This window comes from Loxodonta africana, chromosome 7 (assembly GCF_030014295.1).
Source record: "Loxodonta africana isolate mLoxAfr1 chromosome 7, mLoxAfr1.hap2, whole genome shotgun sequence".
Classification (NCBI taxonomy): Eukaryota; Metazoa; Chordata; class Mammalia; order Proboscidea; family Elephantidae; genus Loxodonta; species Loxodonta africana.
Genome location: NC_087348.1, coordinates 13,637,159 through 13,655,506, shown reverse-complemented (window position 1 = coordinate 13,655,506; position 18,348 = coordinate 13,637,159). Strand labels below are relative to the sequence as shown.

At 48.5% G+C, this 18,348-nt stretch overlaps 1 protein-coding gene across 1 annotated transcript; it reads left to right on the top strand.

The window, feature by feature from the left end:
- The first annotated feature begins 1,111 nt into the window (after positions 1-1,111).
- LOC100659470 (pepsin A-1-like) lies at positions 1,112-12,298 on the top strand. The gene is made up of 9 exons (XM_003419369.3): positions 1,112-1,421; positions 2,326-2,485; positions 5,080-5,197; positions 6,030-6,148; positions 6,895-7,094; positions 8,955-9,071; positions 10,222-10,366; positions 10,469-10,561; positions 12,117-12,298. The coding sequence occupies exons 1-9, from the start codon at positions 1,369-1,371 to the stop codon at positions 12,264-12,266; spliced, it is 1,155 nt and encodes a 384-aa protein (XP_003419417.1). The 5' UTR covers positions 1,112-1,368; the 3' UTR covers positions 12,267-12,298.
- The last annotated feature ends 6,050 nt before the right edge of the window (positions 12,299-18,348 follow it).

Sequence of the window (18,348 nt, the reverse complement as noted above, 5' to 3'; positions counted from 1 at the left end):
CTGGTGACCACTTCTGAAAAAACGGCCACCGAAAACCCTGTGGAGCTCAGTTCTGCTCTGACACACACGCGGTCGTTGTGAGTCGGAATCAACTCCACAGGAACTGGTTTGGGTTTTGTTTTTGTTTTTTTAATGCAAATGTCTTCATACAAACTCCCACTGGGCCTACACCTTATCCACACTGCTCACCCCTCCATACTCCCCCAGAGGCACTGGGGAAATGTGCAGTTTTTATAGAATCCAGGACCGATCCAAGGAATCTGACTTCAGAACAAGAACCTCAGATAGGGCTCATCTACCTACCTGGTGCCTGCTCCCCCAAGTACTCCCACACACACAATTCCTCAAGCAATGTTTTCATTCCACTTTGTCCACTGAATAGAATCTCACAAAGTAGAGGATCCATTGGGTTAGTAAAAATCCTCATTTAAAAAGAGACACTTTCTGAGTCATTCATATGAATTTGTTTGCCCAGATTGCTTTGTTCCATTGCATCTGGTGTCAACCAGGTTTTAAACATAGAGCACCTGGGGGAGTCATAGCCAAGTGGACCCCAAAGGTGGATGTTTTAAGCGGCTTTAGTTGAGGGGCAGTAGGAAGAGAAGGGATACAGAAAGGAAAGGCACAGATTCCAAAGATAAACCTGGCCTCTTACAAGTTTGCTTCCTCCAGGAAAAAAAGACAGCACTCTGCTTGCTCCTCTCCCTCTCCTGCCTCTGTATTGCACCCACCTTTTTTCCAGGACTCATCCCACCAGAAGCAAGTGGCCGAACAACCCCGTATAATGACATTTCTGAAGGGAAATACGTCCTGAGTCCCTAACAACTGATTTATGTGCTTTGGGCTGGCTGCTACACAGCTCACTGGTAAGTTGGGGGGCTGCCCTCTAAGACCCCCAGCCAACTGTCCCCCTGGGAAAAATCAGCGTCCATCGAGCTCCTTCAACAAGTTCAACTGAACACAGCTGTTGGGTTAAGTGCACTTTAGACCGATTTTGTCAAAATATCCAACTTGTCAAGTTTGAATTCACTCCTTTTTCATTACATAAGGAATAAGCCGCCACTCAATCACTCTCTTTCCCTTCAGGTCCATCCCAGCCGAGAGACGTGGCTACAATGGAAAGCTACTCAGCTGGAAACTTCTCAGAACACGCTCAGGGGCGGGGGACAATGTTATCAGGAACTTTTCTGTTTGGGGCAAGGATAACAGGTGACCTTCTCTGTTTGGGGCAAGGATAACAGGTGACCTTTGGAGGCTGATAAGGCCGATTAGAGAGGACCTGTGCTGTATATAAGGGGCAGCTCTGCCTGCTGTTCTATACCTTCCACCCATCTTTCCTCCTCTGGTGACTTGGGATCCAGAAGAACCATGAAGTGGCTGCTGCTGCTCAGCTTGGTGGCACTCTCTGAGTGCTTCTACAAGTAAGTCAGGGGACACGGGGCCAAGAACAGCTTCCGAGGGGCATTTCTGAGCCCGTGTGCCTTTCTTTCTTCCCAATCTTCTCCTTCCTTCACTCAACTCCTGCCTGTCTTCATCTGTGTGGAGTCTTCCTTCCTCGTCTCTCTCTCTCTCTCTCTCTCTCTCTCTCTCTCTGCCCTTTTGGGGAGTCCCCCCTTCGAGTGTAGCCAGCCTTGGGTTCCCAGCTCCATCGCCAGCCAGGGGTGTAACTTTGGACAAATCACTTTACCTCTTCATCTGTACACAGGGAGAATATAATTTGTCTTATGGGGTTGCTCGTTGGTGCAAAGAATTTGCGCTTGACTACTAAACTGGTGGCGTGGTGGTTATGTGCTGCTAACCCAAGCCCAAGGGTTGGCAGTTTGAATCCACCAGGTGCTCCTTGGAAACTCTATGGGGCAGTTCTACTCTGTCCTATAGGGTCTCTATGAGTTGGAATCAACTTGACGGCACTGGGTTTGCTTTTGGTTTTGACTAACCTAAAGGTTGGCAGTTTGAACCCACCCAGTGGCACTGTGGAAGAAAGGCCTGGCAATATGTTTCTGTAGAGATTACAGCCAAGAAAACCCTATGGAGCAGTTCTACTCTGAAACACATGGGGTGGTCATGAGTCAGAATCAACTCAGCTGCAAAGGGGTATGGGTATGGGGTTTCTGTGAGGATTAAATAAAATATTGACGTGTGAGAAGCACGTTGCAAAATGCAAAAAGCAGGGGACTCTCGCATCTTGACTTTCTTCCTTCGCTTCTCCCCTAGACCGACCGGGGTTGCCTTTTCCTTCTGGGGCTTCCGCTGTACCCAGGGGCAGAATCCTTGCCTAAATACTGTCCTCCCCTAAACCATCTGTTTGCAAATGTTCTGCCCCAGGGTCCCCCTCTTCAGAAAGAAGTCCTTGAGACGGAACCTGAAAGAGCATGGCCTGCTCGATGACTTCCTGAAGACGCACCGTCTCAACCCAGCCAGCAAGTACTTCCCCAAGGAGGCCAGCTCCCTGCTGGACACCCAGACCCTGGAGAACTACCTGGACGTGAGTGCATGGGCAGGCAGCCCGCCACACCAAGGACCTGGCCAGGAGGAGAGGGGTTCCCGGGGCTCTTAGAGGATAGGCCAGTTAGTATCACTGGGGATTGCTCCCTGGATCTCAGTGGCACTGGGAGGTCAAGAAAACTCACAGTTGGAGCTGTTGCTCTCATGCATTCATTCATGTTTATTTACACTGAGCACCTTGTTATGTGTCAGGCACTGTGCTGGGCCTGGGGAGATAGCAGTGACCAAAGCCATGCAGAGTTCCTGCTATCTTGGAGTTCACAGTCTAGTAGGGGGAGAAGGACAGTGATCAGTGAGCCACACAAACAAATGAAAAGTACGGCCAGGGTGAGGGTGACAAAGTGAGGGTCTGGCACATGAGAAGGTGACATGGTGATGAGCAGGGAGGCCTTCCTGAAGCAGAGAAGGAAGAACAGGAGCTACCAAGTGGGGTGGGGAGAATTCCAGAGAAGGGGGCTTGTGCCAAAGCAGGAGGGAGTGGAGTGCATTTGAGGAAAGAATGCATGAGGAGCAGAGAGGGAGGGAAAACCAAAACCCAACCCACTGCTGACGAGTCAATTCCGACTCATAGCAACCCTATAGAAGAGAGTAGAACTGCCCCCATAGAGTTTCCAAGGAGTGCCTGGTGGATTCGAACTACTGGCCTCTTGGTTAGCAGCCATAGCACTTAACCACTATGCCACCAGAGAGGGAGGGAGGGTGGTGCAAAGCAAGGCTGAGGGGTCCCAGGGGCCTGCCCACATAGAGTCGTGGAGGCCGAGGGATAGACGGCGGTCTGGGTCCTAACAGCCCCTGAATTATCTCAAACAGGGGGGCTAGCGTGATCAGATTTGAGTCTCAGGAAGATCACTCTGGTTGTTCTATTTGGTGACCCCATGAGCAACACCCCATACTTGAGTAGACACTATGTTCCTACTCTGTGAATGGCACAGGGCCCAGGATATCAAGTAATGTTGCCTGGTGGCTAAGGGCTTGGCCTCTAAATCTACCAGACCTGATGCAAATCTGGGCTCAAATGCTTCCAAGCCGTGCAACCCTGGGGAAGTCACTGAAATTCTGAGCCTCAGTTTTCGGGACTGTAAACAGAACCGCTATTACCTACCACAAGGAGCCCTGGTGGCGCAACAGTTAAGCGCTCAGCTACTAACCAAAATGTCAGCGGTTCGAACCTACCAGCCACTCTGTAAGAGAAAAATGTAGCAATCTGCTTCCGTAAAGATTACAGGCTTAGAAGCCCTGTGGGGCAGTTCTACTCTGTCCTATAGGGTCGCTATGAGTGAGACTCAACTTAATGGCAAAAGGTATTATCTACCACCAGAGGGTTGATGTGACTAATTAATGCAATAACACTTTTAGAGGTCTTAGCATAGGGCCTGGCCTTTGGTAACAGCTTAGTAAACATTAGCCTATTTATTCATTCAACAAATATTTATGAAGCACCTACTATGTGTAAGGGATTGAGGATACCATGGTGAATAAGCAAAGGTCTTGGAACTCATATTCTAGAAGGGCAGATAAATAAGAGACAAATAAACATGTGTATAAGACAATTTGGGGCCACCTGAGCAGCAGAAATGGTTAAGTACTTGACTACTAGACAAAAGGTTGACAGTTTGAACCCACCCAGAGGCACCTCGGAAGACAGGCCTGGTGACCTGCTTTCAAAAGGCAGTTCTACTCTGCACACAAGGGGTCACCCTGAGTCATAACTGACTCAACTCTAACTAGCAATAGCAAGAAGATAATTTCAGATAACGACAAATGCCAAGGAGAAAAATTAAACGGAAGCAGAGTATTGGGGATAGGGGAGTAATTTTAGATAAAGCGATCAGGAAAGTCTTCTTGGAGAAGGTGACATCTGATGAGAGCTCTAAATGACTGATGAAGAGTCAGTCAAGAAAAGATTCAGAGTGAACATTTTCCAAGCACAAGGACTGGCAAATGCAAAGACTCCCTGGGGCGGGAATGAACTTGTCATCTTCAAAGAATAGTGAGAAGACCAGTGTGGCTGCAACAAAGCTGGCAAAGAGGAGAGCATTGCCACAGTTCTGCTCTGACATTCATGGAGTTGCCATGAGTCAGAATTGACTAGATGGCAATTGCTTTTTTAAATGATTGTTAGTATTAGATGTTAATGGTGCTTGAGGTGCCTAGGTGGGGCAAACGGGTTGTGCTCAACTACTAACCTAAAAGTTGGGGATTTGAACCTGCCCAGCAGTACTGCCTAGAGATCTGCTTCCATTAAGATTACAGCCAAGAAAACACTACAGTTGTACTCCAAAATACCTGGAGTCAACATGAGTAAAAATCGACTTAACAGCAACTAACAACAACATCAGTGGTGCTGGAGGGTAATCAAGGTAGCAATCACAAAAGACTTGAAGGAGGAAGGGAGACCAGGGATGGGCTTGAAGGATGGCTGCATTGGAGAGGGGAAGACAAGGAGAATAGCGAAGGGAAAAGTGGGGAGGTGGAGAGAGGAAACAACCCAGACCCAGTCCCCGGGGAGGCTGTCCTCCCTTCTCAGGATGGGGAGTCCCCAGGTCATGAACTGTGCTCTCCTTGCCCCGGCAGGTGGAGTACTTCGGCACCATTGGCATCGGAACTCCCGCCCAGGAGTTCACCGTCATCTTTGACACCGGCTCCTCCAACCTGTGGGTGCCCTCCACCTACTGCTCCAGCCTTGCCTGCAGTGAGTGCCCGGCCCTGTTCAGCCCTGCCCCCGGGGACGCCTGAACACTCATGGCTTCAAATAGGTTCAGACATCAAACCTGTGAAGTCCCTCAGGGATTCACGTGATGGGCATTTGCTAAGCCCCTACTATGTGTTGGGGACAGGGCTTAGGTGCTCTGGGGGATAAAGGGTGATTGTGACATGGTCCCTGCCCTCAAGGGGTTTATAATCTGAAGGCAGAGGGAAGCTCTCCTAAATAACCACAGCTCCAGGGAGAAAGGGCATGGGGCCAAAAGTGATATGGGGCTAAAGGACTATAGGAGAGCCGGTGGGGTAAAAGTCTGGGGTAAGATCTTGCAGACTAGGGATGAGTGATGCTACCAGCTGAAAACAAAATTATTGATTGGATAATCAAGATTGTTTGGTAACTGCAAGTTCTGGACAGTATTTTAGTTCCTTCCTCTTCCAGTTTGCTAACCTGAGTTCTAATTAAGAGGAGTGCCTATGGAATCTGCCTCCTTTACAAATGGAACTTTGGCTGTCCCCAGTGGATATGAAGGCTCATCACCATGGGCAGCCATCAGTCTGCTCCAATCTGTGTTTTCCTGGGGGAGTCTTTGGGAGGACCATAGGGTGACTGGGGCTCTTCCATCAGTGAGATGGCCCCAATCGATCCAACAAGACAGGAATGGAACCTGGGGACACTTGGACTCCAAAGGTCTAAGGGAAAGCTCACCTTTCCCCTCCAAAGCCCCACCAAGAGCCAAGGCACCCCATCCCAGGAAGACCTTACAGGCCCATGACCCTCACTTGTCTCCTGGAGGTTCACCATGTCACTGCTCTCCTTGCAGCCAACCACAACCGCTTCAACCCTGATGATTCCTCCACCTACCGTAGCACCAGCGAGACGGTCTCCATCACCTATGGCACTGGCAGCATGACAGGCATCCTCGGCTACGACACCGTCAAGGTGAGCACCTGCTGGCTCGCCACCTGTCCTGGCCAGTCCTGGGTCCAGCCTCAGGAACACTGAGGACCACAGCATGCCCCCTTCATATCTGGCTCACTCAAGCAGTACAGTCCCAGTGATCACAAAAGCAGCCTGATTAGGGGTGGGGAGAGAGTGAAAGAGACATCACAGACATTTTGAAGTGGGGTGGTGGTAGGTAAAGGGGTAGGGTGCATGGAGCCATGAGCCAACCTCAGCCCCACCCAAGCTAAATGCTATGGAGGTGGGTGGGGGGAAGGAGGTGAAGGCTCAATTCTCTTTTAGCACCTCCTCCTCTTTCTCCTCCCCCCACCCACAGCCCCCTGAAGTCACAAAAGCTGCACAAGGTACCCCCCCACCCATTGCCAGGGTACATCCGGGGTCAAGGGCCCAGATTTGCCCAGGGTCTGCTTTGCATCTGTTCATAAGAAACACAAACACCGGTGACCATCTGTTCTACAGAGAAATCTCACACCCAGTCACAGGCTGTGGCCATCTGGAGACCAGCTGCAATGGCTACCTCCAGCAGAACAACAAACATTCCAAGGGACAATTCCTCACCCTCCTCCCTGCCCCAAGTCTAAAGAAGGGACCTTCTAGCCAGGCATGCCCGGAGGCAGAGTTCACCACAAAATGAACGAACTGTGGACGCCCTGAGCCTATGGCTGGCACTCAGCAGTGCTCCTCAAGCACAATTTGACTGTGAACATCTCGGTTTCCCTACTCAGGTTGGAGGTATTTCCGACACCAACCAGATCTTTGGCCTGAGTGAGACGGAACCTGGCTCCTTCCTGTACTACAGCCCCTTCGACGGCATCTTGGGTCTGGCCTACCCCAGCATTTCTTCCTCTGATGCCACACCCGTCTTTGACAACATATGGGACCAGGGCCTAGTTTCCCAGGACCTCTTCTCCGTCTACCTGAGCTCGTAAGTTGGGAAGGGATGGCCTCCTGAGAGGTCATGGTCGCCTGGCCCAGCAGTGAGTAGTCCAGGGCTAAGCGGGATGGAGAGGGTCTTGGAAACAAAGGATTTGAAAGGTTAATGTCTACGGCTGCAGAAATAATGCTGCCAAATCTCCCTCTCCTGAACTGTCTTCATTATGTCTTATTTCACCAGCCTGAGTCTTTGTCACCTGACCTACCAACTCACTTGTCATTAGCCATTTGCTTTCTAGCAGCAGTTCCCTCATCACTGACCTTCCTCAAAAAAAAAAAGTTGCTGTTGAGCCAACTCCGACTCGTGGCAATGCCACGTGTGGCAGAGTAGAACTGGGCTCCACAGAGTTTTCAATGACTGATTTTTTGGAAGTAGATCACTAAGCCTTTCTTCCAAGTCACCTCTAGGTGGACTCAAACCTCCAACTTTTCGGTTAGCAGTCACGCTATTAACCATCTGTAGCACTCAGGTACTCCCATCACTGCACCCCCCCACACCAAAGAGGCCATTTAAAGTAAATCCACTTAACGTAGGGGCTAAAATTTTATAGCACAAATTAAAAAGATTCGATCGGGATATCTTAAGTGATGAAACTAAAAAATGATGAAAATAAGTTTCATTATTTAACAAGGTATAGACTCCAGCCACAACTATGCACTATCTCCAAGAATGAACAAGAGATAAATCAAGTGTTGGTTTTGGTTTGGTAGTTTTCCCTATCTTCTCAGCCTTGAGTGTTTGCAGCATGACCATGACAAGAATCGGTTTTAACAAGAATATCTGAGGTGTCATCAGCTTTTCCAAGGGCCTTTCTTAATCCGACAACACTCACATCATTCTCTTTTGAAAGGACTGTGAGGTCATTAGTGTTTTTCTTCTTCAGTTGTTGGTTCGTCTAACTCTGCCAGAACCTCATGGTATTACATTGTACTGTCAGGTATTTACAGCAAAAATGGGACAGGTCTAAGTGCTGGGGTTATGTTTTATAAGTGGCAAGTCCTTTGGTGATTAAATTTTTTTTTTTTTTACCATCTATATTTGCTTCACTATCTAAGCTGAAACTTTAGAGGTTTAAAAAATGAATATCCAAGGGTCCCTGCAATTTACAACGTGAGGGTCCTTTTATCCTTTTTCTCTTCGTTGCCGCTTAAAACTCAAGTTGGCTCTTAAACATAACGTGCCTTTATGAGTACTTATATATTTAAAGTGGGGCCACTTATCTCTCCAACTAGAACAGGACTTCTCCGTCTCCGCACTATTGACATTTTGGGCCAGATAATTCTCTGTTTGGGGGGCTGTTCAGCAGCATCCCTACTTTCTACCCACTAAATGCCAGCAGCTCCCCCTTCCCTCACCCAGTTGTGACAATCAAAAATGTCTCCAGACACTGGGAAATGTCTCCTGAAGGCAAAATTGCACCTGGCTGAGAGAACTAGTGAGCTGCACCATCAAGTCCTTAGCAGCAAACACTGTTGTATATCACTTCTCTTATGTTCCCTGTGGCAACTGCAGTGAGTATTGTGGTGGGAACCACACACTTTGGAACCACAAAGACCTGGGTTCTAATCTTGTTTCTGCCACTCCCCAGCTGTGTGACCTTGGGCAAGTTGCCTCACCTCTCTGAGCCTCCATTTCCTCATCTGTAAAGCGGAGCTAAATAATAATATTGCATTTGCCTTGATATAAGAATTAAAAGAAGCCATGTCTGTCACACATTCAGCATAGCTCCTGGCAGTGGTTATGGCCCAGTAAAAGGTAGCTTTTGAGATCCATATACTAGATGCTCAGTTACTGCATACTGAATGAATGAATGAATGAACGAATAACTATCTTCTTCCCCCTTTTCTACAGCGATGAAGAGGGTGGCAGTGTGGTGATATTTGGTGGCATTGATTCTTCTTACTATACTGGAAGCCTGAACTGGGTGCCTGTTTCTTATGAGGGCTACTGGCAGATCACCTTGGACAGGTGAGATCAAAGGTGATGGTAATACGTGGGCATGGGGCCCAGAACCCATTTCTTTATGGATTCAGGCTTAACTAGCTTTTCAGAATCCCCCTGGAACAGCCAGTACAGGGAAGTGTACTCTGGAGAGGAGAAGGTTGGGGTTGGTGTCTAGGAGAAACCCCCGAGAAAGGCACCTTGCTGGAGGAGAGGGCTGTTTGGGAACCCCAGGCATTCTGCAGGAATGAGACAGACTTGTCATTCTGGTCAAGGAGGCAGGATCCTCTATTGGCATTCCTGGCAGGGGGGGAGCTGGAGAACCCAACCTGTCTACACATCACACATTCAGGGACTTGTGGACCATCACGTGTTCCTCCCTCTCTAGGAAACATGTCACTTTCAGTCTAGGGAGAAAGTGACATGGCCGAGAAGTTGCTTCAGGCCATTTTTTCCCCATCCCTTCTCTCCATGACCGGACTCCTGCCCCCACCCTGCCCCACTTCCCAGCTGCTCTGGCCCCTGCCTGGATCCAAGAGTGACCAGTTGTCCGAGTCTGCCCAGGCCTGGGCAGTTTCTCAGGAAGTGAGACTTTTAGTACTAAACCAAGACAGTCCCAGGCAAAATGGGACAAGTGGGTCACTCTCTCCACCCTGACCATGCTGACCCTTCACCAGTTCCTTCAGCTCCCACACCTGCCCCTCTTATCTCTGCCATTCCTTCTATGCCGGTTCTTCTGCCTATGATGCCCCTCCAGGCCTCACCTCCCCGTCTCCTGCACACCCTTTGGGTCTTTGCGTCTCTGAAGAGTTTTCCCAAGTTCTTCCCCATCCCACCCACCCTGGTTGTGTTCCTGCTCCTGCCCAGCCAGCTTTTTCTATCATAACTTGTCCCTCCAGTTAGAATGGAAGCTCCCTGCAGTCAGAAACTGTGTGGCTTTGTCTTGTTTATCTTTGCACCGCCCATGCCTGGCACAAAGTAGGCACTCAATAAGTACTTCTTGAATAAATGAATGCATGAATGGATGAGTGTGTGAATGAGAGAAACGGTGAAATTTTATGTATGGGAAAAGATGTTTTTGAAGGGGAGGAAGGACCCTCCAGGGTCACCTGGTTCCCCCTTGGGGAGGTGTACTCTCTGGGAGTTCAGAGGATCCTCACTTGCATCCCATCCTCAGCGTCAGCATAGATGGAGAGTCCGTCGCTTGCAGCGACACCTGCCAAGCCATTATTGACACCGGCACCTCTCTACTGGCTGGCCCAACCACTGCCATTGCCAACATCCAGGAGTACCTCGGTCTCGGAGACAGCTCAGAAGAGGAGGTAAATCCAGCCCTGACTGCCTTCTTCTATACCCAAGTGGTGGATCCACTGTGCAGAAAGAATGAAAGCCCTTCTAATCTTCCCATCCCTTGCTCTTTCCAGGTCAGCTGCTCGACCGCCGACAGCCTTCCCAACATTGTCTTCACCATCAATGGTGTCCAGTATCCTGTGTCCCCCAGTTCCTACATCGTGGAGGTAAGAGGACTCTGGGCCACCTCTTAGACGTGCCCACCCATAAAGTGGTGAGGGGTGCAGCTTTTGCACAGGGAGAGTGCACTTCTACAAGCTGAAGCCAAGAGGCAAATTCACATCTGCTCTGGGCAGCCTTCAAAGAATATATTAAAAATAAAGGCATGGATGAGAATTCAGATGAAGCACCCCAGGGAAAACAGTGAAGCAAAGGATAGTGGCATGGAAAGGGGATTTTGAGTTGGACACCTGGGTCCAAGCCTGGGTCTCAATTACTAGCCCATTGATTCTGGGCAAGTCACAACCTCTCTGAACCTCAGTTTCCTCATCTATAAACTAGAGATGTCAGCTTTCCCCAACCTCAGAGTGCGGTTGGGGTAATCAAGTGAGATTGACCCCATCAAAGATACAAAAGGGTTGGCAAATGGAAGTCGTAACTTCTGTAGCGTCAGAACTTAACACCCTCCTACAAAACCAAACCCAACCTATTGCCATGGAGTCGAATTTGACTCATAGCAATCCCATAGCACAGAGTGGAAAAGCCCCATAGGGTTTCCAAGGCAGTAAATCTTTACCGAAGCAGAGTGCTGCATCTTTCTCCCACGGAGCGGCTGGTGGGTTCAAACCACTGACCTTTCGGTTGGCAGCTGAGGGCTTAACGACTCTGCCACCAGAGCTCTCTAAGATTCTCCTACTACCTCTTTTTCCGGTTGCCATGGAGTCGGTTCCAACTCATGGCAACTCTATGTGTGCCAGAGTGGAACTATGCTCCACAGGGTTTTCAAAGTCTGATCTTTTGAAAGTAGGTCTCCAGGACTTTCTTCCAATGCACCTCTGGGTGGGCTCAAGCTTCCGACCCCTCAGTTAGCACCTGAACACATTGACCATTTGCAGTTCCCTGGGACTCCCCTACTATCGCTACCGAGTAATCCATCTTTAGTCATAGGAGTCACAGGAGAGCCCCTTGCCTTCTGCTGACTTACAACACCAGGTGGAAGGCCAGTTTTGTCCAGTGGGCAGATGCTATTCAGCAATAAGTCTTGATGCCTAGGTCCCTCCCTCCAAGATTCTGATTTAATTAGTAGGGGGTGAGGCCTGAGCAGGGGGAAGGGGTAGTCTTTCAAAGCTCCCCAGTTGATCCTCATGTGTAGCCAAGGCTGTGGCCCTGTGACCTAGTGAATATACTGGACTTGCAGCTGGTCTGGTTTGCCACTGGATGGGATCAGGATAATGAAAAAAGTCTGTTCACCAGGGTTTCTAAAAATCCTCCCCAGCAGCTGAGTTCTCCCTAAACCCCTTAGCTCCAGTGCTGATGTCAGAGCTTGTATGTCTGCCAGAAATACCAGATAATGTCCAGTAATCCCCGGGAGCCAACAGCACAGTGAACAGCTTACACAGGCAGACCCCAGGCCAAGAACAGCAAGCTCCCTGGACACAGAGCCAGGAAGCTCCTCCCCACACGTGCCTTGCAGCCGGACCAGGGTGCACTTGATTTTATTCCCAAGCGCCTGTCACTGCTGGGTCTGTGTCCTATCTCCGGTATTCTTCTTCTTTTTTCCAGGAGGATCAGAGCTGCGTCGTCGGCTTAGAGGGCATGGACCTCGACACCTACTCTGGGGAGCTCTGGATCCTGGGTGATGTCTTCATCCGCCAGTACTATACCGTCTTTGACAGGGCAAACAACCAGGTCGGCCTGGCCTCCGTGGCTTAAGCATGAAGTCTTTCCCGCCACTTCCCAAGAAGTCCTGGCCTCAGTTCTGTGCCCACCGTAGATGTACATAATTCTCCTAGTTGTCTTCCCGTGGGGTTGTGGAGGTGGGTTCTTGGCCCTGTCCCCTGCCCTGCGAATGATGTAGAATAAAAATGTCACCTACTGAAAAATGTTTTATGGAGTTCCTTCTCTTTGTTGGTATTTCTCCTTCACGTCACTGGAGTCAGGACACCAGGGCAGGGGGACAGAAATGACCACATCCTCTTGGACAGCACCTAACACAGTGACACAGGCAGGAGGCACTTTATCCTAGAGCCAGAAAAGCAATGGTGCTCAGAATGGGGGCAGAAATGCTGGACCCCACTGCTTCCCCATAGAATAGGGCACATAAGCTCTTGTTTGAGAGGTCATCTTATTTCCCCCAAATCCATGAGATGATGAGGACTAGAAAGGCTTCTGGTCACCAATGGTGATGTTCCCAAGTAGGCAGGACAAGGCAATGTCCATAAGACATGGGCAGGAGAGGTAACGGAAGCTGACACCCCACAGCCTACCAGGCTGTACTCCGTGATTAGCTTGTAGATCAAGACCAACAACTGAGGGCCCTCCAACATCACCACCTACCTATCAGTGTCGTACTGTGGTGGCTTGAGTGTTGCTAGGATGCTGGAAGCTATGTCGCTGGTATTTCAAATACCAGCAGGGTCATTCATGGTGGGCAGGTTACAGTGGCGCTCCCAGACTGAGACAGACTAGGAAGGAAAGCCCCATGGATCACAAGAGAACATTATCTGACACAGTGCTGGAAGATGAGCCCCTCAGGTTGGAAGGTAGTACACAAGAACCGCAATGATAGACTCAAACGTACCAAAGATCCTGAAGATGGTGCAGGACTGGGCAAGGTTCGTTCGCTTGTAAATTAGGTCACATGAGTCTGCGCCTACTTGACAGTAACTAACGACACCCAGTACTCGGGTGACCCTTCACGGATCCATTTCCCCATCTGTAATTTAACGAGGATGGTTTTCCACCTCCCTGAGAAGAGGTGATGAGAGGGAACTGGGCATATACACCCTAGAAATGCAAACAGGGAGCATTTAGAGCAGTGTTTCATGGCATAGGTTTGTAGCAAATTGTTCAACGAAAACCAAAGTTTCCAAGTAAGTACGGAACACACTCTGTTCTAGGCCCTTCTAGGAGGTTCGCGAAGTACATTTTCCCATCAAAGCCTCCAAGAAGTCCTGACACAAAGTGACCTCTTTGACTTTAACTCAGCTTAGCTTGATCCCAGTTCCTCTTTTTCTCCTAAATGCAGTGTTGTGCTCCCCTCTACGCACACTGGAAAACTCCCATGGTTCCTGCCTCTGCTGACAGCTAGATCCCAGGCTGGAGACACTAGCCTGAGGACCGGGGCTGGGCGTCCCTGCCGAGAGGGAGTGATATGGGGTGCCCAGACCAAGATGGCATTAGGGACTCCCTGTAAAAATGGCAGCGCAAGGCCATTTTTAGGAAACCCTGGTGGTGTAGTGGTTAAGAGCTATGGCTGCTAACCAAAAGGTCAGCAGTTCAAATCCACCCGGTGCTCCTTGGAAACCCTATGGGGCAGTTTTACTCTGTCCTATAGGGTCACTACGAGTCAGAATCGACTCAATAGCCACAGGTTTTCTTCTTTTTTAACGCCATTTTTATGCTTTCTTGTCACATTGTTCCCCAGTGTGTAATTTATCACTCACACAAATATATAAATGTTGAACTCTAGGAAGGCTGGGGTGAACTTGACCACCCCATGTTCCAGGTCTGTCTAGTGTTACTCGTTCCCCTCTAACCCATTCTTTGCAGCTGAATGATCTTTTCGAAACAGACATTTGATCCCTGGGTGATACAAATGGTGAATGCTCTCAGCTGCCAACCCAAAGTTTGGCAGTACAAGTCCACCCAGAAGTGCCCTGGAAAAAAAGTCCTGGCGATCGACTTCTAAAAACACATCAGCCATCGAGACCCTATGGAACACAATTCTACTCTGACACACATGAGATCGCCATGAGTCAGAATCAACTGGACGGCAAAACCAAAAACCAAACCTGTTGCTGCGGAGTCAATTCTGACTGGAGGCGACTCCACGTGTTACAGAGTAGAACTGCTCCGTAGGGTTTTCTTGGCTGTAATTTTTTCAGAAGCAGATTGCCAGGCCTTTCTTTCATGGAGCCACTGGTTGGATTCAAACCATCAACCTTTAGGTTAGTAGTCAAGTGCAAACCACTTATACCATCCAGGGACCTATGGTGGTAACTCCCTTGCTTAAGACCTTTAATAAATGTCCTGTAATTGCACTTAGAAGAAAACACCAAGTCATTAGCATGGCTTCCAAGCCTGCATGCTCTGGACCATAGGTATCTTCTCTGCCTCACCTTGATCCCCCTCACCCTGAGCTCCAGCACGTTGTCCTTCCACCTCCACAAATACCCCAGGTTCTCTCCCACCTCCCGGCCTTTGTACACTGTTCCCTTTCTCTTGACCTCGCCAATGCCCAGCGTCCTGCAGAACTGAGCTTAAATGTCACTGCCCTGAGAACCTTCCCTAACCACTGTCTTACAGAGCCTGGCTCTCCTTCTCCCTCACAGCACTTGGCACACCCGATAATTACATATTTATGCACGTGTTTGTTGCCTCTGTGTGTTCCCCACTAGACAGCCAAGGATCCACAAGGGTTGGGACTGTGATCATTTTGTTTACTGCGGAAGCTTCAGCAGCAAGAGCAGGGCCTGGCACATAGTAGGTGCTCAATAAATAGCTGTTGAATGACAGATGGCTTTTTAATAGGAAACAAGGCAAGATAAGGGATTGTATATGATTTGACCAAGGCAGTGCCTAAGACGACAGACAGATCGGCTCCCATCCCCACAGGCATCCTATCCCCAGCTGATGGTTGTAGAGCAGGCAGGTGGATTTCTCAGGCATCTAGGGAAGAACGTCACTGTGTTCGGCTCCTTTGCTGTCGTTTGTTTGGCTGACACTTCTGAGCACCTACTACGAGCCAGGCAGTGTACTCGGCTCTGAGGAGACAGGTAGGGCTTCCTGGATCCTTTCCTTCCTTCACTCCTGGCCCCATCCTGCCTTTCTCCCCCTTCTCAGCTCTGGCAGCTGCAGCTCAGCCTTTCTCCCAGCCCCTCTCTGGTCCCTCACCCTGGGATTCCTGGATCCAGGCAGAATCTAGAGAGATTCTCCATCCAACCAGCCATTCAGACCAAACAACCCTGTGCTGAAATATCTAATCTGATACTTCTCACTTCCCTCCAAAGGCAAGATGGATTCATATCCGTCTTGTATAGTCTCAGGCCTCTTCTTCATACATCTTTCTCCATTCCCCAAGGGCCTCGGGGGTCCAAGCACAGAATGATCCATCCTCCTTCATTCCCACTTGTCCAAGAGTGTTATTTTAATCTCCTCGGTCTCTGCTCCACTCATCTATGAAACCCAAACCCTCCCCCAAAGAGGATTCTCGCACACTGCTGGAGAGAAACTGGTCTAACCCCCAAGGAGGGCGACTTGGCAATATCTATGAGAATTAGACATGCATATACCTTTTGGCCCAGGAACTTCACTTCTGGGAATTTATCTTAAAGAGACACTTGCACACGTGCAAAATGATGTAAGTATGAGGTTGATCTTTGCAGCACTGCTTGCAATCGCAACATTGTCCATCCATAGGGGATGGTTAAACAACTCATGGTACATTCATGTAAGGAGTCACTATGTAGCTGTCAAAAGAAAGAAAAAAATTGAATATGTGCTCTAGGTACTGAGATGGAATGATTTCGAAATAGATTATTTAGATGGTGCCTGGCTACCACTACCAACCGCTCTGACAGGGACCACGATAGTAGGTCATGGACAGAGTGGGAGAGAAATGTAGAACAAAATTCAAACTCATAAATAACAGCAGACCTACTGGTGTGATAGAGACTAATGGAACCCCTGAGACTATGGCCCTCAGATACCCTTCAAACTTGGAACTGAAATCACTCCCGGAGATAATAACCCAGCCATACAATAGACAGGCCTATAAAATGAACAAGAACACCAGTGAGGAATGTACACCTCAGAACAATCAACTATACAAGACCTAAAGGGCAGCATTTGCCCAAAAACAAAGTTCAGAAGGAAGGTAAGCACAGGAAAGCTGGGCGGATGGGCACAGGGAACCCAGGGAAGAAAGGGAGAGAGTGCTGACACATTCAGGGATCTGCAAACAATGTCAGGAAACAAGCTGTGTATAAATTGTTGATTGGGAAACTAATTTGCTCTATAAACTTTCATCTAAACCCAATAAAACCAGAGCAAACCCACTGCTTTTAAGTCAATTCCGACTCATAGAGACCCTATAGGACAGAGTAGAACTGCCCCATGGAGTTTCCAAGGAGCACCTGGCGGATTTGAACTGCCAAACTCTTGGTTAGCAGCTGTGGCACTTAACCACTACACCACCAGGGTTTCCAAAACACAATAAAATGTTCAAAAAAAGAAAACAGATTCTTAAGTGAAAAAAAAAAAAAAAAAAGGCCGGGTGCATAACAGGGCCTCTACTGTGCTGTCTTCAGGTTATAAAGAAAGAAAAAAAGAATATTTGCTTGTACAAGCACAAAGGAACCCAAAAAGGACACCCAAGGAGACAGAAAAGAGGGAACTGGGCAGGTGGGAGTTGGCAGCGGTGGGGAGGGGGGACTTCTTGCGGGCTACAATTTTACATTTTAATGTGTAATGATGTAGATGGACTATATACTCAAAATAAGTTAATTAAAGATATTTACAGGTTTGTCCTAATTGGAAAGCCATTGTGATTTGACTTTAGGTCCACTCATCTAGTAACCTACAAAATCAGGTCTCTTGAAACCGGTCTGATAGTTCGGCCCTTTTAAAATTTCCCAAGTGCAGTGAAATCGACACTGTATGGTACCCAGCTACCATTGCTGAACATTTGATTAAGATTCTATAAAAGAATATTGATCAAAAGGGGGGAATTGTAGAAAGAATTTCAAATTCTCATGGAATCCAGACTGTCTGGAACCATGGAGGCTGGATGAACCCCCAAAACTATTGCCTGAGATGATCTTTAAACCTTAAACCAAAAATATTCCCTGAAATGTTCTTGAAACCAGGGCTTTGAACAGGTTAGGAATGGTTCAGTAATTGCAGACATAAACAAGGGCAGCATACACGTTGCATCGCAACCAAATCTGTCTTCCTCATCAGACTCCTGAAACTTTTGGGATCCATGTGGGAGACTGGATTATGGGCAGGACTGTGAAGAGCAACACACATTCTAAAGCGGCTTGGTCAGCTGCCATCTTTGAGTGGGGCACCGTTGTTTGTTTCCTACTCAAGTCAAAATCCCAAGGGCAACAGATTTGGTTGCCAGGCAACACTTACGCTGCCCTCATTTAAACTGGCAATTACCGAGCCATTCCAAACCAGTTCAAAAGTTCCAAGCCCTGCTTGAAAACAAACAATAATTAGTAAAGAAGGTCTGCCTTGAGCATTGTGCTCTTTTAAGAACTACCTATATGGGATCAAATTGACGGCAGCAATTTGAAAGGATAGGAAACTTAGAGGGCAGTGAGTTTATGTTAATGGAGGAGGAACAACTTGGAAAAGGAGGGTGAGAACACTCGCACAACTTGAAGAAGGTAATCAATGTCACTGAATTGTACACATAGAAACCTGAATTGGTGTATGTTCTGCTGTGGATATTCTCATAACACATTTAATTTTAAAAAACTGACACTGTAGACTGGCTTCCCATGCACTCTCCCCTATACTGATTCTCAGAACCCTAAATGTGGAATCCTGGATAATGGAGAATGCAGGGTGTATTCACCCAAAAGTAAACACCCCCTTGCTTACTGGAGCCCCAAAACCTGGAAAACCTGCTGCCATCAGGTCAATTCCAACTTATGTTGCTGTTGTTGTTAGCTGCCATCGAGTCGGTTCCGACTCATAGTGACCCCACGTACAACAGAACGAAACACCGCCCGGTCCTGCGCCACTCTCACAATTGTTGCTATGCTTGAGCCCATCGTCGCAG

Bases quoted from the DNA above. Each gene is read 5' to 3' on its own strand.
- LOC100659470 (XM_003419369.3), top strand. From the start codon at position 1,369: ATGAAGTGGCTGCTGCTGCTCAGCTTGGTGGCACTCTCTGAGTGCTTC. The intron at 2,486-5,079 runs GTGAGTGCATGG...TTGCCCCGGCAG, and splicing joins CCCTGGAGAACTACCTGGAC to GTGGAGTACTTCGGCACCAT. The intron at 10,562-12,116 runs GTAAGAGGACTC...TCTTTTTTCCAG, and splicing joins CCAGTTCCTACATCGTGGAG to GAGGATCAGAGCTGCGTCGT.